Source organism: Genypterus blacodes, unplaced genomic scaffold (assembly GCF_046128005.1).
Source record: "Genypterus blacodes isolate CSIRO-AG114 ecotype Tasmania unplaced genomic scaffold, CSIRO-AGI_Gbla_v1 ptg000029l_1, whole genome shotgun sequence".
NCBI lineage: Eukaryota > Metazoa > Chordata > Actinopteri > Ophidiiformes > Ophidiidae > Genypterus > Genypterus blacodes.
Window position 1 is genome coordinate 7,450,277 of NW_027466842.1, and position 27,491 is coordinate 7,477,767.

Sequence of the window (27,491 nt, forward strand, 5' to 3'; positions counted from 1 at the left end):
TGAACGCGTTTCTTTTTTATTGAAAAATGATAAAATATACAGAACTAAATGCCAAAAATTCACACACTAGATCACGGTTAGAGTTGATCAAGTCAATTGGTTTGAACAAATCAAATCTAAACTACAGGACACTCTACAAGCAGGAAAAAAAGGATATCGCTGCCTCAGCGGTAAAGTGCGTTATTTTTAACACTTGTACCTCTCATGTTATACTGCAGTTTTAAATAGCACATTAAAGTACACAGGTGAAGTCATTCTGACAACTTAGTAAGACAAACTCTTTGTCATTTTGCTCCTTACTACTTCACAGTACACATTGGGTGTAGTATTCACTGCTTCAATAAAAAAAATGTATATTTTAACAAAAAGGTGTAAACCCAGCTCTTTGTAACTGAGGACTCTAATGCACATAGCTCAAATATGTGCTGAGAAGGCAAAATCTCTTAATTTTGGCTTCTGTGTGTGTGCATGTGTTTGTGTATTTACACGTAAGTGTGTTTTTTAGTCACTATCATCAGACCAGCCCAACTCCATCATGTCCATGGCTGTAGTAGCCATGTTGATTTTAGTTCCATGCCGCACACTGCAGCTCTTCAAAGAGTTCTGATTGGATGAAGCGTGCATGCTTACCTGCACCCCAGATTGACCCACAACTCCCTGCTCCCCTCTAATTTTCTGGCTGATGGCCTCACTTACGACTCCCCTATCACTCCTCCGACCTCTGACCCCAAGCTCACTTCTGACCCCATGACCGACAACTTTCATTACGGCCAGGTCACCCATGTTCATTTCACCCAGTCCCTCATCCTCCCCCATGCCATCCAAATCTAAGGACAGCATATCTCCAAACCCCCCCAAACTCCCTTTGAGACCTTTAAACATAGTCGGGAGCCTCCCTCCCTCCATCCCTCTCTCTTCTAACCTGTCTCCCAGCCTCTCCATTTCCCATCCTACCTCCTTTTCCCTTTCTCCTTCTGCCTCTCCAAACCCCCCTGAGAACCCGCGCAATATGGTGGTCACCCTGCTCCTCTGCATGCCTCCCCTCTCCTTGTCCCCCTCCTCCCAGGTCCTCTCCTCCCTCTCCACCACACCCCCTGGGAAGCTCCTGAGCGTAACCTGCACCCTCCCTCCCTCCAAGCTTCCACCTTCGTCTCTCTCCCTCCATCCTTTCTCTTCCAAGGTTCCATCCTCTTCCTCGTCTTCCTCTCCGAAACCTCCCTGGAACCCTCGGAGCATGGCTTGCAGTCTCCCACTGTCGAGCGAACCCATCCCCCTGTCCAACATTCCACTGGTCCCCCTCTCCGTTTCTCCATTGCTGAGGGTGCGGAGGAGGCTGCTGACCCCAGCACTGCTGACTCCTGCACTGTTGGACTCCTGGGAGTGTGAGCGGAAGAAGGAGCCAGAGGAACCGATGGATGTGAAGAACTGATAAGGTCAGAAAGAGAAATCAAATGATTATCAAAAATGTCTCAAACTGTACATCTTTCTCTGCCAATGTTATCCATTCATTTACATTTCTGCTTACAGGTGAGATGTTGGAGCGCTCCATGAGCAGGGAGGTTGAACTGGGAGTCATGTTGGACCTCTCCATCAGCCTCTCCTCCCACAGCTTGAGCCTCCTCTCTCTCTCCTCCAGCTCTTTCTCCTTAGAGTAGAGCTCCCTCTCCAGCTTCCGCAGACGATCTAGAGTCGCCTCAATCTCACACCTATGGTATGTACACACACACACGTGTCATTTATTACACAGTGTAGATGATGAGCTTGTTTTTACTGGACTTTTATAACCTACTTTACTGTGACCTGAAACAAGTTCAGTAAACTATCAATTCTAAGGCTGTTGTCTCACTGTTACTTAGTTGTCTCATGAATGACACTTTACCAACATGTACACTGTGTTACAAATTTTTATCCAGTCCAATAGCTCTTCAAAAACAAACAAAAAATTATTTTGTTGACGATCACAGGTGTTTCTTTAACTTGGTGATTAGAGTGAACAGAATTGGTGGCAGTATTTGATATATTTCTCTTTGTGCAGTATGTAAACAGTAAGTGTAAAAAAAACACAATATACTGTAAATGTATATAAACAGCAAAAAATCTAAAAAAAAAATTACTCATGACATGATTGGACGGTTGTTTAGACTGGTAAACTTGTGTCATTTTGGTGGACAGGGCTTTGACTAACTTTCAGTCCGATCATAGGTCTGCAACTGCAACACATGAATTACGACTTCAATTAATCGCCTGACACCAAAGTTGCAACTATGAAACACTGGCAACATTACAAGATAACACAGTTGACACATTTTTAAATGAGTGTTCTAGTTTAACATAACAGACTGTTATGTCATGTCGCCTCAGGTTGCAGTCACTGCGAGCAGCAATGATTATTTACAAAGTTATCAAAGTGTCATTGTAAAATAATTGGTTTTTCGTTTTTACATTCCAGTACCAGCAGAGGTCACTGTGGGTCATGCTAAGTGCCAATGAGCAGGCACTGTCACACATCAACCCTTACAGCACCCAACTATATATATAATGCAGATCCATACCTCCTCCTGTCTTTCCTGTCCTCTCCTTACCTCCCTGTTCATTCACCCTTCCACTCTAGTTCCCCCCCTCCTCTTCTTCTTCTCCTTCCCTTGCCCAGGTTTTTCCACTAGTACCCCAAACCTCACTCAGAATTGATTGCCTCGCTGTACTCATGTCAAACATGCATAGAATCTCACACCTTCTCTCCCGTGCTTCCTCCTCCCGTTCTCTGTCTGACTGTGTCATGTCACCCTCTTGTTTCCTGCTGTCCTTGTCGTTTCTCTCTTACTCAGTGTTTTAGATTTCACATGCACTCAGTACATTTCTGTTCCTCCCTAAATGTCTCCTCTTCTTCAACCCATACTTGATTTCTCTTCTACCTCTCCCTTACCCCCCACACACACCCCACTGTGTTTCTTCCCCTAGAGTTGGGGAGGAGTGGAGGAATCTCTTCCATGGACACTTTCCAGGGAGCTTATTATAGATTGAAGTAGAGTGCAAGGTCACACATTCAGCTACTCTCTTGAGTCTTGAGGGTCCTTAGAACTGTGTATGTACTTTGTGTATTTTTGTGCATGATACATCAGTGTGTACGGTATACATTTACAAAATGACTGAAGAGGGCTTATGTACCCTTGCACAATCACAGTGTAGGTATACCCAGTGCCTTTTTACAGATGGGGACACAAGTCTGTGTGTGTGTGCGTTAAGGTACCTCCACTGGTCCTTGTTATGCAGGAAGGAGTTACACTGGTCTGGTAGCCTGCTGTCATTGGCCATGGTCTCGAGGGTCACCAGCACCTGCTTGAACTGTGGACGCTCCTGTGGACACATAGACAAGGTAAAACCACCACCGGACACAAACATACACAAGTCCCCAGAACTTAAGCCTAATCACAGTATCCCTCATTCATCAGCATACCTTGGGTTCTGCTTGCCAGCATTTCCTCATCAGCTCTGCAAAACTTGCTGGACAGCTGGTGGGAATGGTCAGCCTCTAGATCCCACACACACATTTTTGCAAGGAAAAAAAAGAAGGTCTGATTGAAGCAAGATGCTTTTCAACCCATTAAAACTCTTAGAGTAATACAGTTTGTTTTCCAAAGTGCATTTCTTGTCAAAAAAACACTTATTTCAAAAAGCACATTGGGGGTCTGGTATACAGTGCTGCTTGAAAGTATGTGAACCCCTTGAGCAGTTTAGATTTTGCTGTTGTTTTATCAGGATTTTCTTATTTTATCATCACCAGTTCTTATGAAATGTCAGGTTTATGTTTATCAATTGCATGTACTTGTTTAGAGGGAATTGTGTAAGTAGCCCAAAAACTCCATGAAACATGGGATTAGTATATGTGCAAAAGTAAGTGGAACCCCGGCTGCATTGGTAACGTCCAGTATGTAATAGATTCAGGTGAAACACATTTGGGTGCTAAATCAATCAATTAAGCAGACCAATCAAATGAGACATCCCTGGGAAAGGGTTTGGGCAGCACTGAATAAAAGAGAGAGGAAACCAACCAAGCCACTATAGTGCCAAGGCAAACCCACACTAATCAACAATGCCGAGAGGAAAGGAGATATCTGAGGACATCAGGAAGAAGGTCGTGACATCCCATCAGTCTGGGGAAAGCTATAAGACCACCTCCAAAAGATTCCAGCTCTATAAATCCACTGTAAGACAAATCATTTATGGGGGGCATTCAACATGACCGCAACTCTGCCTAGAAGTGGACACCCATCAAAACTATCATCAAGAAGCACCAGAATAATGATAAATCAGGTAAAGGCCAACCCACACATCACCTCGAGAGAGTTGCAGACCTCTCTGGCAGCATCTGGGGTAAATGTACATGCATCAGACAAAAATTGGATAGACATGACATTCATGGGAGGGTTGGACTATGCAGACTGGGTTATGCAACACGACAATGACTGAAAGCAATCAGCAAAACGACCAAGGAGTGGCTTAAGAGAAAGAGGATTCATACTCTGGACTGGCCCAGTCAAAGTCCGGACCTCAATACAATAGAAGTGTTGTAGATGCGCAATGTCATGTAAAATGTTTGCTTCATTAAAACAAATAGTACAAAAAAATGTTGCGGATAGACCTGAAGCAGACAGTACATGCCAAATGTCCCTCCAACCTCTCTCAACTGGCTGAATTCTGCAAGGAGGAGTGGGCAAAAATCCCCAAAAGCAAATGCCAGAGACTGGTTAGTAGTTACAGGAGAAGTTTGGTGGAAGTAATGTAGCATAAGGAGGTGCCACAAGCTACTTATCAAAAGGGTTCATACTGTCAAATGTGCAGTGCAGTGAGATAAAACAATTTTGTTAAATAAATAGTGAAACTTTATCTTTTTTTGTGTGTCCATTATATAGGTCTGCTTTACAAATTGAGATTTGAAGGTTATTTTAAGTATTTCTTTTCTTTTTTACAAAATCGGTGACCATGTGTGGAGGGTTCACAAACTTTCAAGCAGCACTGTATACCATGTAGCCTGCGGCAACCCTATTCAACTAAAGCATGCCACAATGCTATTCCATAAACTTGGCATCAGCAGTGGTCTGAATGAGTCCAGGCAGTTCCATAGTAAAGTGCAGTAAATGGAAACAGTTTTCTCTGGGGATTAATCTCAAAATACCACAGACTCTGAACACAGAGGGCGAGACAGGGGGTCAGGAAGAGCAGTATGGCAATGAAGGGGAAAATAAGAGCGAGACTGGGAAAGGGAGCGAGACGGGGAGACAGAGCGCGAGAGACAGGGTTATTTAGGGAGAGAATTTGGAGACGAGCCAACAGCTACGCAGGAATCATGTTCTCTGGGTTGCCTGTTGGCCACTGTGTGTGTGTGTGTGTGTGTGTTTTTGATTTAAAGATGTCAATAACTGGAACACATACACCATATAACCATCATCTCCCACCTCTAATAAACCACTTGCATTAACCCTGTTATCGCTGCAATATCTCTCTCCCTCTCTTTCAAAGGCCTGTAGCCAGGAGTCTGGCTGAGCTCCACTGCTGTGTATCCAGGCCTTACAAGAGCAGAGCGCTGACATCAGGCCTAAAAATACCCAGCCTCAGCCTCGCCACCTCACAGTGGAAACCATGAGAGCATTGTTCCTCCAGCATTCACAAACTATGCTGGGTGTACATGCTTACATGTTTGTGTGCGTTTAGAAAGGTGTGCTCGTGTTTCCTACCTCCTGTTTTTCTACCACCAGCCATGCAACTTGCAGCCCTTCGAAGCCTTTGAACGGAACCTCCCGAGTCAGCATCTCCCATAACACCTGGCCACAAGCACAGACAGTGTTGGTTAATTCAGAAAGGGGTGAAGCAGTGATGTTAACATTAAATTAAATCAATGTGCTTTGTTTTATAGGTCGTTCTTGAATAGCTTCTTAATGGGAGACACCCCATTGTTCGCTTACATCCTAACAGGGCACCGCCTACTCACCACACCATAGGAGTAGGCATCACAGGTCTCAGACACAGGCAGGCTTTGGATGACTTCAGGAGCCATCCAGGGAAAGGTGCCCACCACTGTCATGTGTGTGGTATGAGATAGAAACTTAGACGCCCCAAAGTCACAAATCTGGAATCCCCGCAAAGAGACAGAACAGAGACGTAATCACAAACATGAGGTGTGTCGGATCTTAGTACAAAAAGCTATAAAGCTTTAAATCACATTACCAACCTTTAGCACTTTGTCTGCCGTCATCACCACTGTGAATGAAACAGAGATATCAGTCTAAATTCAGCTGCAGTTTCATCGGGCTATAAGATGTCAATGAATAGTTAAAGACAACTAGTGCTTTTTTTAGATGTGCGTGTGTGTGCATTTTTCACTGTGGCTCAGATCATTCATTACCATTTCGTGACTTGAGGTCTCTGTGAATGACTTTGACTGGAGCTTCTGCGTGCAAGTAATGCATTCCTGTTAGAAAATGGAAGAGTTAATAACTGCCAAAACAATTCTGTTTATTCCTTAACTGTTTTGTTGATTACATTTTTTTTTTTACTTAAGCAAACATTTTATATCACAGTGCACAAACAGTGAAATTCCATTTTGGAGAAATTTTTTTTATACAGAAAGAAGGGGAAAAGGGGAGAGTATTATTAGCATTATTGCTGTTGTTTAACTTTTTTCGAAGACCCTGAGGTAAAAAAGGCAATATGAGGTACAAGTAGATTGAAATTGAAACAGCAGGAAGCCACGGCCGCTGGAGGTTGTGAGAACATGGCACAGTATTTAGTATTCCTTAATTGTTTTGGTAGAATTTCTTTAAGTTGATGTTCAGTTAAATCAGTGGTTCCCAAAGTGGGGGGCGCAGAGCTACTGCAGAGGGGGCAGGGCGCGGGATCGGAAGAGGAGCGTTATGAATAAGTACCGCCTAAGGAAATGAATGAGGCGATACTTCTTGTGTCGCTCACCCTCACCCCCTGTTCACCCACCGATCAGCCGTCCCATATTGTTTTATATCATATCTCCACCCCGTCAGACTGATCAGCAGGCCCGTATTATTTTATATGTTGTTTTAGATTGTGCTTATCTGCATTTGGGTGCATGTATGTGGTTACAACAGTGCAAACGTTATTACTGTACCTCACAATAGCTCTATCTTGTTACAAAGCGCCAGGTCTGTCGCCATGTTAATTTTGGATATTGATACTTAGAAATCCCTCTGAACTCTTAAGGTGTACCTTTGGCAATCTGTATGGCCCATGTCATGATCTGCTCCATGTCCATCTCCTCACTCTGCTCACTGGACAGGTACTCGTACAGAGACCCACCACCAGCATATTCTGTAGGAGGTAGCACACACACAAACTAAGATACAATGGTAAAGAGAGCAAAAAAAGGGAGAAAACGTGTACCCAGCAGTTTGCTGACACAAGATGTGTGTGATTTTAGGGTTAGGCTGTTTGGCCACATTTTATCCATATCCTATAGAATATTTAAGTTATTTAAACCTATCATGACTTCAGCCCTTTTGATCTTATTTGGACTTTTGCTGTGCAGTCGTAGCTTCCTTTAGTATATCACAATGTCTAAAGTGATTTGTTTTTCAGCACAAGGATGATAAACAGCAATTGTATATAAGGCAAGTTTGTATCACACACTCATTTCCAGATTAATGTGAACCTGAAGGTATTATACAAAAAAAGCCTTCTTGGGAATCCCTCCTATGCCTGCAAAGTTTTTGCTTAAAAGAAGAATAGCCGTGGAGTTGTACTAATTGTTGTTGTGATCTAATGTGTTTATAAAATGGGGCAATTAAGATATAAAGGCGAATTACAACATTTATTATAAACCAGAAGATGACGGAGAAACTTAAGTGGCCGAAGTTGATAGTTGCACATTTCCACCATGTTACTGTGTTTGTTTGTCTCCTGAACCAGTTTGTATGTATGCATATTGTACTATTTATTGTCAAGTAAATTCTGAACTTGGTCAATTCTGGACTCACTGCAGTAAAATTGGTTGCCAGGCATAACTTGCGTTTCGTTGCTGCTTTATCTCAACCTTTTTACTATATCCAAGAAAACATCCACATCAACACACACACACAGGTCTCAGTTACAGATGTCCTGCCAGGAAACACAGCAAGGGCCTGTGCTCAGAGTATACACCGATATTACACAACACACATACTACACTCTGGTTAGCAATAACAGCGTTGGCCAACATGTTTAATCGGTAATCCTCGACCCAAATACCTTGTAGTAATGTAAACACATGTGCACACACTTCTGTGAGTTGACATTCTGACCCTACCTCAAACCTTGCCCCACTTCACCCTTATCCAATTGTGTCTGCTAAACCCAAAGATAGCCACATGTGAAGGATGCTAAACTTAAAGCTACCCACCATAACAGTTTCATAAATGTTAAATTTGTCGCAACTCCTGAAAGGATACATTCATCTCACAAATACACACATATATCGGGTCTGACCTGTGACAATGCCATAGTTTGGAGATTCCAGAACAGCTCCATAAAACTGAATGATGTTCTTGTGACTCAGGACACTGAGAATCTCAGCCTGGACAGAGAGACGAGGACGGAGAGAGAAAGAAACAGACAAACAACGTCATTAGCAGAATATTTTACCACACAGGCTATAATGCAAATCATTCCTGATGTATTGTAAACATAAACGCTGGAACTTTTGATTTGTTTTTAAATTTAAATTAGGCCCTAACATTTGCAGGAACAAACTGTCTGCACATACTTTCTGAGGTATTTTGTGAAGTCCAAGCTTTCTCGTTCCTACTGGAGGTCGCGTCTGCAAAGATCTTCCACACCATTGTGACAAACATGTCATCAATCTGAACTGACATACAGGTCATACCCTCAGAATATGTAGCTGTTGCCAAGCAACATAACTATCCATTTTACGAGGCGACACAAAAATCTCAATGCAAGGCAACAATGCAACATTATCCCATTTGTTTCCATTATTTTAGACATCTGATGTATGGGCCATCAAAACATATGCACACATCTGAACAGAAATAACGTGTTGTACCAGCTCCATTTCACATTAAACAGGGATCAACAACACACATCTATGTCACACTACTCTGATGACATCACTGTAGTTCTCTCATAACTCCATAATCTATTTATATTCCCACATACAAAGTACAGTACATATAAATGTATGCATGTCTGTAAATTCAAATGTATTTCAGTTAATTACGTTTGTACGTGCATACAATGTTCACTTTTGCTGCCATAACAATAACAATGGCTTATCACCCAAAGGTCACCCTAACTTGTAACAGTTTCCTGACACTGGGTCAAGAACCTTTATCACTCCAGTATTAATAACACGGCAGGAAATCACCACCGGGGTCCAAGCACCCAGCCTGACTACAAGCACACAAACCCACTGTGACCACACACCTCGCCCTGACATACAATAGGAGGAACATTGGAGAGCTGGCATAAATAACTTCCATCCACAAAAAAGAGGGAGGAGGGGGATAAGGAGAGGTATGTTTAAGATAAACATGTTCAACGGCAGACAACAGCAGTGGAGGAGGAGAAGGAGGGAAACAACCACTAACTCACAGTAGAATTAAGAGAAATTAGTGGAAATTGTGACACATGTTGACATTCTGTTCAGTAACTTCCCACTGTATGATCCTAACTGATGAATTACTTCGATCCTAACATCTTGTGTATTTGGACTTCTTTGTGCATGTGTGTGTGTTTGTGTGTGTGTGCGCTCTTACCTCTTTGTCTATCTTTAAAAGCTTTTTCACAGCCACTTCCTTGTCCTGGGATATCCAGAGAGCTCTGTAGACGCTCCCAAAACTGCCTCCTCCACAGTTCTCATAGAAGAGCAGATCCTCATGCTTTATCTGCACAAACGACGAGCCCATGGACGACATGGCATACTGACTCACGCAAACATACACACGCACGCACCCGCACTAACACACACAAGCAAGCACCCTCGATCACAGCTGCCCCAGAAACACACACAAGCGCACACCTTCAGAGATCACCAGAGTGTGAGAGAAGGATAAGAAATAAGCGAGGCCGCGTAGCTCCTCCACAGGGTTACAGTGGATGTTGTGAGTCAGCAGAACAGAAGAACAATCCAGAAAGTGCTGGAAAGAGAGAGAGAGAGAACTTTAGTCGCTGTGAGTCAGTTGAAGGTGAAGCCTGGCGTCACTACTCGAAAAGGAATTACATTGCCTGATAGTGGTGATCCAGTGTAACTACAGCACACACACACACACACACACACACACACACACACACACACACACACACACACACACACACACACACACACACAGCGTGGAGATGAAGGGGATAAGCTTGTGAGAGTCTGAGTGTGTGTAAGTTATGATCCGTAGTCAGTGTGTGCAGTCGGCCTGTAGCAAACACACTGTTCAAATATGGTCATTGGCATTCAGGGCATTCCATCTTCCTGGACCACGATAACTGTTGCTATATAAAGCACTCCATATAACACACACACACACACAGAGGCAGAGAGAGAGATGCAGCTCAAGCCTTCTGGTAAATCAGTTAGCAACAAGGGTGATACTGAAGTCCCTCTCTTACACACTCTGTGACTGCAAACACACATACATACTCACCAACGAAGCCAGAAAGGGAAACTGCACTGAGTGACTACAAGAGACAGGAATGACCCAGTGACATCATCAAGCAGGATAGGCGATGCTGACATCGCTGTGCAGGGACAGGTGGGATCTGCCATGGGATGTCAAGACACTTCTCAGTTAACCCTCACAGATTCAAATGACACAGCTACACTGAATAACTAAAACATGACTCAAAGTCTAAAGCCAACTAGTTTGCCCATAGTGTTACACAGCACATCACACTGATTTATCAATCATCAACATCCGTTTGATATGCTCCACTAAGGGGATTTCAGGTCGACTTCATAAGGGCATTACAGAATAGGCTGAGCAAACACAAAGTGTAAAGGTCCATCTTCTGATGAGCATGAATTGACTGCGAAGGGAAAGGTCAGCAGGGACTTCAAAAATGTCCAAACTGGAAGAGTTTTTTTCCTCTGGTACAGTGAGTATTTACAGCATGGCAAGCCCAGAGGGAAAATTACTACTCTTACTCAGCTGAGTGAATTCTGCCACTTCCCTCTCCCCCGATACATCATGATTTGGCAGCAACACTAGATAAAAACACCTGAGGTTGGTCAAACACAAACAGTTAACCTTTCCCATCAACCTTGTCAAGAGTAGAGCAGCGCTGATCACTGCTCTTCCTCTCGGTTCCATTTCCAGGCGAGACACACTCACGACTCCACTAAAGGCTTTACAGAGCTCTATACACCAATTGTGGTACCTTATATTCTTGGGTAAAAGGGGATAATCAACCAACATATACACAGGAGAGCAAAAGCAAATAGTAATTTGTAACCAATTTTGACTATCAAACTACTTCAGGAACTGTGAGTGAAACTGAGTTAGATGATGAATTACACAAGTTAGATGTGTTGCAAAGTTGTGATGACCTCTGACCCCCACTGTAGGGGCAAAAATACAGGTTGAAGAACATCATGAAAGCATCGGCGTTATATTAGCTGTTTTTATTTACAGGCAGACTACACATACAATACAGATACAAACCAGCCTTGTGGCAGTTCTCAACACACACCAACTACCACACCAAAAGCTCCTGAGATCAAAGGAAAATAAATGACACTTTTTCAGGATACACTCAAAATCTATACCCACATATACGAAAGAATTACACAGACGCAACACATCTGGTAGAATACAAGATATGCCTGCAAAGTCAAAGTTACCTGCAGACCGACTCTCTAGGATCGATGCTTCCACACCAAATCTGGTTATACAACTGACCAACAAGTCCTCCTACTGGGTAACGTCTTCATCTAGAATGACTCGCAAAAGTCAACTCTCCCAAGGCAAAAGTAATTATTAAAGTGACAAATCTGAACACCGTTTGTGATACAGTTAGGAATTTTAACCGACTAATTGTGTTTTCCTTACATCTTAACAAACACATTTTAGAAGTGTCTGACTGGTTAAGTGACACCGATATTCACCTAAAGCACATCAAATCCTATAGACTTGGATATACTCCTAAATAGATTATGAAGTGAATAAGTAACTTTTAGATTTCATACACATTTATTAGTATATTCAACTGGCAAAGAAACTGGATTTCATTTGTCTGGGCTGTGTGACACTGAGGACAGTATGGTTAGTTTACAGGCAGGTACAGTGACGTGTTGTAAAACTAGGTTTCAATCAGGGTGGCACAGAGTTACAGGACACTCAGATAGAAGTCCGCTGTATAGAACACCAAGCCCACGAAGTTCAGTCATGCACAATATCGAGTCAAGTTCTATACATTACAGTTCTATCAAACAGGTCCTCATTCTGAGACACAGCAATGACAGAGCAGCTGGGCAGGTTTCTGTCCAGGAAAAGGAGGTTTTGAATGGCACAATATAAGTTCTTCATCCACAGTCCATATTAAACATTGACTGTTGTGATTTGCTACTAAATGTCCACTTGGGTTGTTTTTCCAGGTATTGTGTTCTTTTTGCCAATGCTAATGTGAAGGCGACTGTGGTTGGCTGGCGGCTCAATTTATGTCCGCCTAGGCTCCAGCCTATAGGAGAGCTGAGTTAGAGCCCTCTGGTTGTCAACAACACAGAGCTTCCTGACATAACTCCGTACTTCCGCTTGATTCTTATTGGGTTGACAAATGTCAGGATCTGGAGAAGAGAAGGAGGGGAGGGCAGAGGACAGGAGAAGAGAAGAGAAGAGAAGGACAGAGGACAGGAAAGGAAAGGAAAGGAAAAGAAAGGAAAGCCAAGGAAAGGAAAGGAAAAGAGTAAGAGGACAGTAAACATGATAGATTCTCAGCCTGTAGATAAATTAGTGCTGATAGATAAAGCAGACTTACTGAACGGTTGGCTTCTGCAGTGTCTCACTTGCCGAATCGTGTTCGCTATAATCCGCTGATAAGACGTAAATAAACACAGTATTACAAGACATTTCAGAGGAGGGCAGCATGCCTCTGCTATGGTCAATGTGACATCCATCACCAAATCACCAAAAACAACTCTCAGCTTCTGTGCATAGAAACTTACCATTTTCTCAAAATTGACCATGCTATCAATGAACGTCTTGTTGCCCTCATGTGTGAATGTCATATCTGTGAACAAATTATTGGTACTTGAGAGATCACAGCCATTATTTCCCTAAAATTGATTCCCATGCGATGTAGTGACTGAAATGTAGCTGATGTATTATGTGCTTTTGAACATACCTTTGAGAAGGAGCGGCATGAAGGGGATTATTGGCGGCTCCAGTTTGGTAACTGTGAGTCGATATGCTCTGTGGTTTCTGGATGGATCCTGATACCAAACATACAGTATCACCAAAATTAAAGGTTGCTTACCTCAACAAATGATTACACACTTAATTACTCTAATAGTGGTTTGCCAGCCTTGAAAATGCAACTCACCATCATGCTCTCAAACTCAGCATAAAACTTCTTAAACTTGGTGGGAAGCTTCTGTCCAGATAAAGATGGCAAACAGGAATGTATAACAATGCAGGCTGACTCAGGAACTAGAAATGGTGTAAAAGTGGATGATAATGTTTTGAGTTGAGGTTTACCTCCCAGGTCTGACTCAGTCTGCTGACAGCAGGGTTGCTCATCCCCATTATAATAGCAAAGAATGAATTTAGGTTCTTAAACTCCCGGCAGCTTTGCACAAATACAAACACACAAGAAAAAAAATCATATTAGTGAGTGTAAACAGCTGCATTCAGAGGAAGCTACTGTGAAATGGCAGCTACTCACTTAGATTAGATTAGTTAAGATTAGATTCAACTTTATTGTCATTGCCTGTCACAAGTACAAGCAGCATTTATGCTTGTACTTGACAATACCTACAGTACTTAATTAAGTACTGTAGTACTGTAGGTATTGTAACTACACTACATGCTCCAGAGAAAAGTTGCCAACTAATTTGAAGCTAATTTGAACTACTCTGTTTAAAGTCAGAAACTCTGGACAGTATACAAAAACAATTATAGTATGATTTCAAACAGAGACTTCTATGTAAAACAGTAAAAAAAACAAGCAAGATTTGTTACAATTCATTGTATCCGATGACAAGTGTGATACATTCCATGACTCACTGTGCAGCGATCTTGATGAACTTTTTGAGAAGCTGGACTCTCTTGCTGAGCTGCCCACAGAGGCAGACCTCAGTCACCACCCACATCTGGACCTGGTTGAACCTCCTCAGGAACAAGTCCAGGTTAGCCGTGGTCCTCCTGAAGCTCTGCCGGCCAAACGTGTGGTAAAGCAGCTCGTGCTGAGGAGGCAAGGTCAGACACTGTGTGAGTACAATTCATTCGACAAGACCAAAGGTTGTTACATTAACGTCCAATAATACAAAAGTGATACACTGAGTAAGAACAATAGCTATTCTATCGTTATATTCATTTAACAGGCCATTTATCCTATCCACAGCATGAACATGTACAATGACTACAACAGTGATCTATGTATTACACTGAGATTTGTTTTTGTACATTTTGACCCTAGGGTGGTGCTAGAGTTAACTCAGTGTTGAGTGCACAAAATAGAAACGGGCACTAATGTCATTATTTGGTCTGATAGTGTCACCAAACGAAAAGTTAGATTTGAAAGACAAATGTACCAAGTGTGATGAACACAAAGACAAGATTATCACATTTAGTGGACACTTATGGGCTTAAATTACTGACTGTTCAGATGAACTTGCATCACAGTGTTACACACCAAACCTTTGACTGAGCACTAGTTTGTTTTCACTGTGCACATCTGTGTGTGAATGTGTGTGTACCTCATGTACACAACTGAAAAGCTCCCAGTCAAACATGGTCATTTGGTAGGCCAGGTCCTTAGAACTCATCAGCTCAAAAGTAGACATGGATCCTGCTGAGGGGCCTTCCTGGTCTGGAAGAGGATTCTGATACACACATGCACAAATAACATTGGGGCAAATATGGGAACCATAACGTTATATTTACTACATTACATTATTCAAACCTCCATGGGAATACTGTTTCTGATGTTAGTCCAACTGAATTAATTTCACGCACACACGCGCACACGCACACGCACACACACACACACACACACACACACACACACACACACACACACACACAGTCAGGAGTGAACATGTGGTTTCAGGCAAAGCAATGGGTCAGAAATGCATTTCAATATTCATAGATAATGGTGCTTTATTGGTCATTATTTTCCCATCGAGTCATTGCTCAGAAGCCATCTGTCTCTCTGGACTCTCTCACCAGGTTGCCGAGTTGCTCCCGAGGACACGCAAACAAGCGTCCGTTGATGCCCAGAGTAGAAAACACCGACACGTCATTGGGCTTCAGGATTTGTTTCTCTGTAATAGGAATGGACGAGGCTGAATATGATACGGCACGTCCCAACTATGTTTACTTCCACAGTACCATTTCCTGTTCCTGCCCTAGAGTCATACTCATGTGTTCATTTTCAATAAGCTTTTTTCCACCGGTTGTATTTACTCATAAAAGGGCATTGACCGGCATGCAAAGAGAACTTTGAGTGGAATCTGTTCTTACCCCCTGCTGAGCTGAGGAGCACCAGCAGGAGCTCGTCACTGGTGCCAAGTTTGTCAGCCACAGCATTGATCACTTCTCTTCCTGTTGCAGCGACAGCAACCCGGATGGTGGTGTAGGTGTGATCGCTGCAGTACACTTTCAACAGGACTGCACACACACGCACGTTCAGAAAACCATTATGTAATGATATACAGCAAAGGTTTCATATACAGCTAAGTGTTAATGTCCACTGAGGCAACACATTTTCCAAGCAAAGAAAACAACACTAAAACCAATATTACAACATTACACACCCACCAAACCCACCCACACACACACACGCGCGCGTGCTTACTGTCATCTTGATTCCTAATGGGCTGCTTCTTCTGCAGCCTCTCCTCTCCGTTGCTGAACTGTCGTATTAGTGTCTTCTGCAGAATAGATACGTTGTGTATATATGTTGTGTCAGTGTCCATGTCACCAGCTAACATGTCAAATGTACTAAAGCCTCGTCTGCAGCCTGATCTTACCTTTCTTGTGGCTTTGCCTTCCTCTGAACTGAAAATTGTACAAAATGTACAACACAATTAATAAACAGTATTGGTGTTGGTGCATAAAGTGTATCCATAGTGAAAGGACAATACTGTAATTTGACGACTTTCTCCAGGTCAGGAGCGAAATCTTTGAGAACTCGGAGGATCCGTGAATCGTTTGATACGCTCCCATAAAGCTCCTACAGACAGAGGAAAAGGAGGTACAGTCGAACGAAGCGCATTTACTGTCTCCTGTGTGTCCTGCGTGTTTGTGTTAGTGTGTGACTGGTTGTACCTCCAGGAAAGAGATGGCAGCGGGCTCTTCCTGCAGTAGATAACCGTGTGCATTCGCCCAGCGCAGGGTCATACTGAGGGCCCTCCTCTTGATGTTCACAGCGTATTCCAGCCTCTCCTGCTCAGAGCCGGGCGGAGTTGCGGCAAGATAGGTACACGCTCGGTTAAAGATAAATACAAAGGTAAAGTCTTACACCGCAAATATCTCCAGAATGAAAAAGTGCAATATGACTTCTATAATTCAATGCGAAAAGCGGCAGAAAGGATATTGTGCCATGAGCAGAGGGCACAGCTGGCTGTTGGGCATGAACACACAGTGCATGAGTACAAAGTCGTCCACTGTCGGATCTGCCAAACAGGAATGAAAAGCGTCAAAGCAGAAACTCAAAATAAATGTATACCACTTATCCATTGCCCATTTCACTTCTTTGCTTAATTGACCTGGTTCGCTCTGATGTATGTCCATCCTCATCGTCTCCAGGAGGTGCTCAAGGATCTTCTCTGGTGTTCCTGAAATCACAGTGTACCTACAAAAGGATGTTGAGTTGCAAAAAACAAACAAAAATTAAAGCTTTCCTTAAAATCAATATTAAATATTTTCATACTAAATAGAAAATATAGATAAACATCCTTTAAAATGTAACGTAATAAGAATAAGTCATTGTCCTCAATCCAAGATACACACACTTACTTGATAGTTCCCAGGGTGGAGGCTCGGGGGCTCTTTTCTAACACCAGCACAGCTTGTTCGTGCTCTTTCAGACGCACTGTATTGGCTTCAACATCCTATAATTCAGCACAATGCATATACACAATCTAGACTACTCTGTGTCCAACAAAACATTAAACATGTGGTACAACTTTGCCGCCAGCAGGGGGAAGCAAACATCACATAAATATCTGCATAAAGCTTCACACGCTTTCCTCTGCATTGAATTGACACTGTCCAGCAAATCAGACAGCATGTAATTTGTAGCTTGTACTTTAAAAGTAATAATTAAGAAATCAATGTGAAATGAGACTTAAGTCCAACTGAAATCCAAGAACAAAGCAAAAGTCTGTTTCCTACCCTGAGTATCCTGTTGAAGTCTTCCTTGTCTACACGAAGGAAGTGGCAGTTGTCCTCTCTCAGAACAATGGAAGCAGCACGAGGAGAATCTGTCACCAGGGCCAACTTCCCAAAGTCATCGCCCTCGTGGAGAGTGCACACCACTCCCTGAGAGTGAGAGTGAGAGAGAGAGAGAGAGAGAGAGAAATATAAGAAATATAAAGCCAACACTTTCAATTTCGAAGATATTATTAAGCTCAAAGGTAATAAGCTTAAAAAATAAAAATAAACCAATCCAAATAGATCCATTAAGAGCTTATCTATTGATTTCATGGAGATGTCATTTAAACAAATGGAAAATGGCTTCAAAAACAAGTCTTGTTGCGTTTCTATTTCTGTTCAGTGCAGTTTGCTCCTCATCCTAAGCACAGAGGAGCAGGAGCTCTAATGGCAATGACAAGTGTGATGAATCATACAGTGTGTACACATGGACTTTGAATACAAACACAAGCACAGATATTTGTCTGTGTATGTGTAGTGATCATCAAGTTGTGTGTGAATGTGAGAGTATACGATCCCTTCAAGACATTTACTCATAGTGATGAGTCATGATGAACTGTGCAGGTTTGCACAGCTACTACTGGTGTTTCCCAGGCCCAGAGGGGACGTTGGCCAGTCTGCTCCACATAGACACAACCCAGATGACAGACAGCTGAGCTCATTAAATACACACAGGATATCATCAAATGAAGCAGAAAACCAATCCAGGTGTCGAAGAAATGAAAACTAACATGTAGGTAGATGCATTCCTGCATTCAAGCTCTTTCAGGAGCACAAACTTACACACAGAACACACACCTTGCCATAGATGACCACATTGACAGAGCCCTTCTGGATGATGTACCACGATGTGCCCTCCTCTCCTTGGTTGAACACTGGACGATAAGAGGACACATGCACACATATGCACACAATTATACAAATCCCAATTCCAATGAAGTTGGGACGTTGTGTAAAACGTAAATAAAAACAGAATACAATGATTTGCAAATCCTTTTCAACCTATATTCAATTGGATATACTACAAAGACAATATAATTAATGTTCAAACTGATAAACTGTATTGTTTTTTTGCAAATATTCACTCTTTTTGAATTTGATGCCTGCAACACGTTCCAAAAAAGCTGGGGCAGGGGCAACAAAAAACACCTGTTTGGAACATTCCACAGGTGAACAGGTTAATTGGAACAGCGAGTGTCATGATTGGGTATAAAAGGAGTGTCACCGAAAGGCTTAGTCGTTCACAAGCAAGGAGGGGGCAAGGTTCACCACTTTGTGAACAACTGCGTGAGCACATAGTCCAACAGTTTAAGAACAAAGTTTCTCAATGTACAATTGCAAGGAATTTAGGGATTTCATCATCTACAGTCCATAATATCATCAAAAGATTCAGAGAATCTGGAGAAATCTCTGCACGTAAGCAGCAAGAATACCAACGAATACCAACATTGAATGCTCGTGACCTGCGATCCCTCAGGCCGCACTGCATGAAAAACCGACATCATTCTGAAAAGGATATTACCACGTGGGCTCAAGAACACTTCAGAAAAACATTGTCAGTTAACACAGTTCGTCTTCTGACGGTAACACATTTCAAATTGATTTTGGAAATCCTGGACGTCGTGTCTTCCGGGCCAAAGAGGAAAAGGACCATCCGGATTGTTATCAGCGCAAAGCTCAAAAGCCAGCATCTGTGATGTGTGTTAGTGCCCATGGCATGGGTAACTTGCACATCTGTGAAGGCACCATTAATGCTGAAACGTACATACAAGTTTTGGAGCAACATATGCTGCCATCCAAGCAATGTCTTTTTTAGGGACGTCCCTGCTTATTTGAGCAAGAAAATGCCAAGCAACATTCTGCACGTGTTATAACAGCGCGGCTTCGTAGAAAAGAGTGTGGGTACTAGACTGGCCCGCCTGCAGTTCAGACCTGTCTCCCATTGAAAATGTGTGGCGCATTATGAAGCGCAAAATATGACAACGGAGACCCCGGACTGTTGAGCAACTGAAGTTGTACATCAAGCAAAAATGGGAAATATTTCACCTACAGAGCTTCAACAATTAGTGTCCTCAGTTCCCAAACGCTTATTGAGTGTTGTTAAAAGGAAAGGTGATGTAACACAGTGGTAAACATGCCCCTGTCCCAGCTTTTTGGGAAAGTGTTGCAGGAATCAAATTCAAAATGAGTTTATCAGTTTGAACATTAAATATCTTGTCTTTGATGTGTATTTAATTGAATATAGGTTGAACAGGATTTGCAAAAATCATTGTATTCTGTTCTTATTTACGTTATACACATCTTCCCAACTTCATTGGAATTGGGGTTTGTACAAACTATCACCATCAAACACTATGTAAATGCAGAAGCAGTAAGTGTTTAGAACAAAGTGAACACCTACACACTGTTCCAGCTTTCGCGTGCGACTCGAAGATCACAACGCTTGCCAGTTCCCTCTTCACCTACAAGTGAAAATACACGTCTTCTGAAATTATAGAGGACTTAGTGACAGAAACACATATATCAGGGATTTGAGGATTACGTAAAAAGAAGATGTGGCCACCCACATGGACTTTTGCTTTGATGTAATTAATAAGCAAGGGTTAATAAAATCATTATGATTATAAACCACTTATTAGGACCTTTGAGAATGAGAATCACTGAGAATAATTACACGTGATTCCATGTAATACTGATTCCTGGAGGGAAAGTCTCTTTTGATCACATGGATGGAACACAAAGATCAGCACGAGGACAGATCCACAATGGTAAGAAGACTACTGCAATGATGTCTCCCTCTAATAGAAACACGTCCTGTCCCTTTAACAGAGCTGTGGAGCCTCTGACTCACAGTGTTAGAGAGGTGAGCTAAGGCCTTGATGTGAAGTAGCTCATCATAGATGATCTCAAGGTCGTCCCCTGTCCTCTGACCAGGCCTAGAGACACACACAGATTAATGAGAAGCCCGTGGATGTGCCATTACATTACATTTTTAATGCAATTTCGTATCATGCTGGAGTGAAATTAGCCATGACATATTATCCTTTTGCAAAAAAAAACAAGACTAAATCTATCTATGTAAAGCAGCAAGAAGGGAAAATAACATGTTCTCACAGCACATTGCTACAGGCTGAGCATGAATTACCCCAGAGTTCACTAATAATGCAAACATTTTTAATACAATAATGTTTCAAGTATGTTAAATATTAAGTGTCTTGTTTAGTTTTCCGAAGCAGACAGTTGTGTAGTTAAAACATTATTGGTGACCGATACTGACGATTTCCTGAGGATCATGCGCAGCAGAGCGTCAGGGCCAGTCTGAGCCAGGAAGAGGATCGTCTCGGGCAACTCCTCTTCACTCTCCCTCTTCTCCTCCTCGCTAGGCAATGGTGTATCCTCCTCTTCGTCATCGAGAAACCGGTAGAACAAATATTTGTCCTGGAAGCCCAGCTCCTGGTCGACTGAAGGGCAGGAACACATGCACGACTCAGAGAAGCACAAGATCCTGATTCAGGCATAAAGCAGCACTAGACTGAGGCAGAGTAACTGCATAAGGGTGTCAAAAGTATTAAAAAAGTATTGTTACTGAAATTAAAAAAAGACAAATATTCATTTACACAGTATCAGTTCTACATTTACTGTTGACAAAAGATTGTACTATTTTATTTGTACTATTTGCATTTAGAGGCTTCTGGACTCGTCAATAAGAACTATTGATATACTAGAATATATTGATATAATAGAACTAAGAAGGTCTATTGTATCTATAGCAACAAGGCTTTATGGAGCAGCAGCAGTCTGCAATGACGAGTATGCATAGCCGGTCAGCTTAAAATATATAAATCTTCTCTCTCAAAACTCGGCAGCATGAGGAAAGATGAAAAACAGACGTGTTGGTTACCGTGGTTGAGTACCCCTTCTTCCAACAGTGACTGCCACATCCCAACAGCATGGGAGCGTGTGTGGACACAGGCACTCTGCTGCACTAGCCAGTCCACCAGCTCTGTGCCGACACAGCACTGTCTGAGAGACACACACACAGAGAGAGCGAGAGAGAGAAAGAGAGGGGGGGGAGAAAAAACATGATGTCACAATATGACAAGCCGAGAAATTCAAACAGTACCTACAGTGTATGTGCATGCTAGTCAACACACACTGCTCACACCTGTATGTCTTGAGATGGTATTTCCTGTCGCGTATCATGTGTGGAGCTCTGGACAGAATGACATTGCGGAGGACCTTCCCCGCTCTCTGCAGCTTCTCTGAGGGGACCTAAACACACACAGAAAAACAGTCGTGTGGCATGACAAACTGGTCTGAGAGTAGTTTGGAATGATGAGAAGATGTAGAACTCCAGAATCAGAATCCACCCCCTTCAAGGCCACAAAAAGTTGGATTCTGTTCTACATTAGCCAATCTTTTCTTAACACTGACATATCAGTTTTGCATCTACATGTCTTTCATACTAATGTTACTGTTCAACTGTAGAAAATAATGAGTTGTAGTTGCTTGTTCCAAACAAACCCAACACTAACATGTTTCAGATAGTGCTGAATGATGAAAAAACAACTGACCATACAATACTGTATTTCAAATCAGACATGTTTGTCACGGCAACATCATACTTTTCGCCTACATGGCAATACCTGGCGAATAGAAAGTCATACCTGCATCTACAAAGACAAATTATGTCCCAAACAGGTAGGACATAGAAACAATGATGTGATAATACACGATTATCACACACACACACACACACACACACACACACACACACACACACACACACACGCACACAATTAAACACAACAAAGGAAGGCATGCTAATTGACCAGATGGGATCTTTCTTCTGAGTGCATGCATTACTAGCATTAGCATCAATACAGAAGCCCACAGCTGTGAGTCATCGCTCGTCAACAAACAGCTCCAATGTCCACTCCAGCATTCTGCCTCATTCACAAACATGCAAGTATGCGGTAGTGCATAATTTCAATCACAAGGTGGTATGATTTCAAAGGTTCCGTCTATATCGTTCAAAACATTTTTATCCAGATTTTTTACTTTAACATATCAATGAATCTTTGATCAGATGTTTACTGAACCCTAACGTAATAAGCAGGATTCATAAAACACTTCATAAAACAAGTTCTATGATCAAAAACCACTTGAGACTTTTTGGTCCCAAATGTGAGCTGGACCAAGTGTTTACCTTGTTATGAGTCTTGTTGACAGAGTCTGAGTATATGCCGTCTTTGTCTGCGAGTCCTGTGGAGGGAAACGATCATCAGGCGGGTGTTGTGGAAAAATAACTATCCATGTATGAAGCATTTTATGTGTTTGATGTGTTTAACTAAGCATCCCAAAGATTCAAACTCTGTGATATATAAAATATGAGATGCGTCTGGGTCGCCTTCACCTTTTGTAATGTTAGGCTTCCATTTGTGCATGCTGTCGCATTCTCTGGCCTTGGGGCCATCCAATCTCCACTTGTTTATCTTGCCCGTATAAAAAGCCATATCTGTATTGGATCGTCGTCTTTTCTTTCTAGACCAGAACTGACCCACTGCAGTGTAAAGGAATAAACTGATGTGTCTGTTTATTTCTGAGTCTTCTCAATTGTCTTACAACTAAGAACGGAAATTTCCACCACAACAGGTTTCAAGTTTTTACCTCATAATCAAACTTTTAATGTACAAAAACATGAGAATAACCATTTTACTTCTCAAATCTGCTTTCATTTTGGTGTGTGTGTGTACACTCACTGTCATTGTTGGATCCACTCTCCATCGCTCCATACGGAGGGGCCAGAAGTGCAGCCATGCTCTGACGAAACTTCTATAAAGACAAAACACACACACACGCACACCCCAAAAGCAATCAACTGCTGAAACATATTGATTTCATACCCCTCTGCACAAAACAAAACAAAAAAACACACACACACACACACACAGCCATACTCACCTGAGTATTACACTCAGCTGCCTAAAGCTGGGGGGAGAGAAACTCCAGAGAGCTGCTGCCCTCCGCTTCCTCACAACTCACACACACACACACGCCACCGGATAGTATCCTGATCAAAACAAGCTGCTCTCTAACACTTCCTTTCACTCACTCACACACACACAAACACGCACGCACGCACACATACACGCACCCTAGTCTCTTTCTCCTTCCTCTCTCTCTCCCTCTGTGATCCAGCCAAAAACCTAACCACTTTCTCTAACAGGTTACCACGGTGATCAGTCTCAGGAAAGGAAGGGGGGGGGGGGGGGGGGGGGGGGGGAGAAGAGAGAGAGAGAGAGAGAGAGAGAGAGCACCAACAGATCAGCCATATAAAGGAGTAGTGATTGTGGGGCTGGAGATGGAGTGGGAAGAAAGGAAGTGTGTGTGTGTGTGGGGGGTGGGGGCAGAGAAAGAGGAAACGAAAGAGACAGTGCCAGCTCACCACAGTGCAGGGCCAAGCAGCTTTGACACTCAGATGCATTTGATATAATGATTTATATGACGTATTTACACACATTTGTCAAAAACTAGCAAATTCTTATTTACACAGGCTCTGTCACTTTCACTTGCTACAATTACGAGCAGCCCCCTTTCATCCTTCCATCAAACAGGTGACTGTCTTCACAGTGTAGCTTTCTAGTTCTCAACACACGCTTACACACACACAAATTAGTCTGCGAGTACACACACACAAACATGAAAGACAAAGATCCTTTTACTGGGAGATGAATGCGATTCAAAGCAGAGCGACCCTCGGGCTATGTTTTCTGCTTTGCGTCTACTCTCCTACAACAGACAGGACAGAGTGAGTTTGAGTGCATTTAGCTGACAGACACACACTGCAAGTTGCACGATAATAACCAACTACTCCTTATACTCCGTTGCTTTAATAGAAAATATCACATTTAAGTAAAATTGGTTTCTTTCCATTTAATGATGCTGAAGAGGTCATCATGGCAAGATATTCTACACAGAGGGGTCACAAATGGATAAATAGCCGAGCAAAACCATTACGTGAACACACATCAAAGGTTGAATGATTGCATACTACAGGGGAACTGAGTGGATGTTGATGCATTGTGACTAAGAGCAGCTGTAAAGCCTCTTAATAATCCTCAGCACTGCTTCATGGTGGAGGGCAAAAGACCCGAGATCATGTTTCACTCTGGTTAGGTAAAAGCCCGGCTCCAAAGTCACCCTGACTGCTTCTGGAGTCAGTTGTGCGCTTAAGTGTCCTTTCACTGCAGGATCTGGATTCAAGGTCCTGGGTTGGAGTGCTGAAGTGTCCTTGAGCAGTAAAACCAAATCCCTCCCAGGCCCAGTAATGCTGTATTGCAACTGATCCTGACCTCTGACCTTCAATAACAAATATCTTATTCAAATATGTGATACTATACAAGTTTAGAATCACAATGAAGATTAGACCATTTGGACAAAAGCTACAATCACCAAGGAGTCTAGAAGTTCTGTATGTAAATATACCTGTTCAGATACAATGAAGTACTGTATGTGAGCTTACATGAGTCCATATTACATCACGGATTCAATATTGTGCTGACTATAGCTTACCCTGTGTAATATTAGCAGAATACAATTATTTATTATGGTGTAAGTAAAAAAGTAAAAATACTTCAATACAGTACTTAAGTCAGTTTCGGGAGTGATGAGTATTATCATATTCATTCAATTGCTCATTAAAAATTGTTTATGTGTAAAATATGATAGAGAGAAGCCTCCCGTCACAGACGGAGAAATTCTAAGAGAAGAGGGCTCAGTGACGGGCTCCAACTGGGGTTATGTATAACTGACAAGATAGGATAAGATGATCCTTTGTTCGTCCCGCAGCTGAGAGTTTACATGTTGCAGCAGCGGCAAGGTGGATAGTGCAAAGCAATTATGATGGGATAAGACCCTGGCAAAGTAAAAAGTCTGTCAAGGGTACAGCTGTACGAAGCACGGAGGGTTTTCAGGGTCAATAAGTAAATTAATGACTAAAAGCATTACATATTGCACATCGGGGATATTCCACGGTGTGACCATTAGACCGGGTTTACTGGGAGAGGTAACCTCGCCATAGTCATCAGATACTTCCCCACCCAGGCCCTCAACTTCGCCTTCAAGGACAAGTACAAAAAGATCTTCCTGGAGGTGTGGACTTGCCTGTACACTAACCAAAAACTAACCGACACAAAGGAGGAGACACACACAAACATTGAACAGTATATTTTGTATGAAAATCCAAGGTTCAGGGCTCATGTGTGTAAGCGTAGATAGCTAACTGGTTGCAGTCTGTGGACCACTGAAGACCAATCATGAGACCAATACTTTGTCAATACTCTCTAACACAACTTTAACCTCAAATGCTTAATAAACAGATATGTGTGACCTCTCTCAACTTGAAGTCCTTCTTGCCGGCCTGATGAAGATTCAGAACTTGACAGGAGAGATTTTACTGGAATAGTACTTATATTATAAGTATATTATATTGAAAATAAAATATTAATATTTTTAATCTAGTACTTTTCACACCTCAACATTACCACTCAAACATGTCTGCAAAATCTCTGCACTGATTTGTTTTATTCCACCACCTCACTGCACAAATAACCCATGCACACCACTGGGGTCATTCGGTTCATCGTCCATTTTAAGATAAGATAAGATAAGATAAAAGTTTATAATTCCGAGGGAAGTTACTGTGCAACAGTTACAGTACAGTGCAGAATAGAACTGGAACGAGAATCACCTAAACTAGGGCAATAAGAAAAAGCGTGAAAGAATGCATGCAGATAACAAGTACACACAATAAGGGGTACAAAGTACATATTATAGGGGAACAGTACATGACAGTACAAGTACATAAGGAGGACAAGGGTACAAAGTGCAAAAATGCAAAAATGTGCATCTGACTGGGAGGAAGAGTAATTTATATAACTACAGCATACACATGTGTATATATGATATACTGCTATATGTGATATAAATGCTGCACACTGAGCCTCAACAGGCTACAAGAAAAAAAGAGCGCACAATGGCAAACTGCATGCATACACATTGCGTCTCTCTTCCAGCGGAGTGGAAGAAAGACAGTGTCATCTACACAGTCAAAGGGGTAAACAACAGTACTGTTATGGCAGGCAGCCCCCTTGTGGTTGGAGGGAGACTTACAACAAAAGGTTTCCTAACAGAGAAACTTTTCCTTTAGTTACCAGGAGAAAAATGTTGGTTTGGGTGAGAAAGCAAAACAGAACTCACACATGCAAACATTCCAGCTAGGCAAGTCGTGCTATTTGTACAACCCTCTCCCTCTCTCTTTCTCACCTCCCACAGGGTCTTGAACTCCCTCTGTTCGATGCGCAGCAGCTCGCTGGTCTCTCTGCTGACGATGGTGGCGTGCCGCGGTGTGTTGTCCAGGATGGACTCGCCAAACGCTGTCCCAATCCCAAGTGTACAGATAGTGACTGCATCCTGCATGCAAACACAACGGATTAACCAGAGTACACAGACTCATTACCCATTTACCAAGCCAAAATGAGGACCAGTTTTTTTTTATTAAGAGCAAACCACTATCTTGTGATAATATAAATCCGCATCACAGCATTCATCCAATTTGCATTGCAAACATAGCACTCACCAACTCATTTATGGTAATTGCTGCCAATTAATTAAAATATGGCAGACTGCTAAACAGACACTCTTGTTGAGAAAATACCTTTAGGTGGGGATATAATTGGACAGGCCTGAGGTGAGTGAGGACAAACACACATGCTCCACTCAGAGAATAACACATACATTCTGCATAAACCTTTTCCATGTACAAATTGACATTTCAAACCTAGCCACAAAAACTAGGCCAGTAATGATACTTCAGGCCCTCATAAATGA

The 27,491-nt window shown here is 42.3% G+C and overlaps 2 protein-coding genes across 3 annotated transcripts in view; both read right to left on the reverse strand.

The window, feature by feature from the left end:
• map3k20b (mitogen-activated protein kinase kinase kinase 20b) lies at positions 1-10,121 on the reverse strand. Its single transcript, XM_076144610.1, has 11 exons — positions 9,774-10,121; positions 8,488-8,575; positions 7,234-7,335; positions 6,401-6,466; positions 6,227-6,255; positions 5,987-6,124; positions 5,733-5,819; positions 3,455-3,529; positions 3,248-3,354; positions 1,526-1,706; positions 1-1,425 (listed from the first exon to the last, which is right to left on the reverse strand). Exons 1-11 carry the CDS (start codon positions 9,930-9,932, stop codon positions 502-504), a joined length of 1,956 nt encoding a protein of 651 aa, XP_076000725.1. The 5' UTR covers positions 9,933-10,121; the 3' UTR covers positions 1-501.
• LOC142993983 (rap guanine nucleotide exchange factor 4-like) overlaps positions 10,066-27,491 on the reverse strand; it is a 24,903-nt gene continuing 7,477 nt past the window's right edge. The window contains exons 4-31 of one of the 2 annotated variants that reach the window (XM_076144608.1): positions 26,928-27,074; positions 23,363-23,435; positions 22,810-22,865; positions 21,766-21,872; positions 21,502-21,623; positions 20,878-21,061; positions 20,452-20,536; positions 20,002-20,062; positions 18,399-18,475; positions 17,562-17,708; positions 17,184-17,278; positions 16,934-17,019; positions 16,762-16,840; positions 16,494-16,644; positions 16,310-16,398; positions 16,196-16,223; positions 16,021-16,096; positions 15,687-15,833; positions 15,390-15,487; positions 14,921-15,046; positions 14,229-14,407; positions 13,701-13,791; positions 13,546-13,596; positions 13,348-13,435; positions 13,169-13,233; positions 12,982-13,036; positions 10,653-10,767; positions 10,066-10,154 (exon numbers count right to left, since the gene is read on the reverse strand). In XM_076144608.1, the coding sequence (XP_076000723.1) occupies positions 10,124-10,154; positions 10,653-10,767; positions 12,982-13,036; positions 13,169-13,233; positions 13,348-13,435; positions 13,546-13,596; positions 13,701-13,791; positions 14,229-14,407; positions 14,921-15,046; positions 15,390-15,487; positions 15,687-15,833; positions 16,021-16,096; positions 16,196-16,223; positions 16,310-16,398; positions 16,494-16,644; positions 16,762-16,840; positions 16,934-17,019; positions 17,184-17,278; positions 17,562-17,708; positions 18,399-18,475; positions 20,002-20,062; positions 20,452-20,536; positions 20,878-21,061; positions 21,502-21,623; positions 21,766-21,872; positions 22,810-22,865; positions 23,363-23,435; positions 26,928-27,074 (2,709 nt within the window). In that variant the 3' untranslated portion in view covers positions 10,066-10,123. Of the gene's footprint in view, positions 10,155-10,652; positions 10,768-11,628; positions 12,791-12,981; positions 13,037-13,168; positions 13,234-13,347; positions 13,436-13,545; positions 13,597-13,700; positions 13,792-14,228; positions 14,408-14,920; positions 15,047-15,389; positions 15,488-15,686; positions 15,834-16,020; positions 16,097-16,195; positions 16,224-16,309; positions 16,399-16,493; positions 16,645-16,761; positions 16,841-16,933; positions 17,020-17,183; positions 17,279-17,561; positions 17,709-18,398; positions 18,476-20,001; positions 20,063-20,451; positions 20,537-20,877; positions 21,062-21,501; positions 21,624-21,765; positions 21,873-22,809; positions 22,866-23,362; positions 23,436-26,927; positions 27,075-27,491 lie in introns of those variants that run through there. The other variant, XM_076144609.1, reaches the window with a different exon arrangement.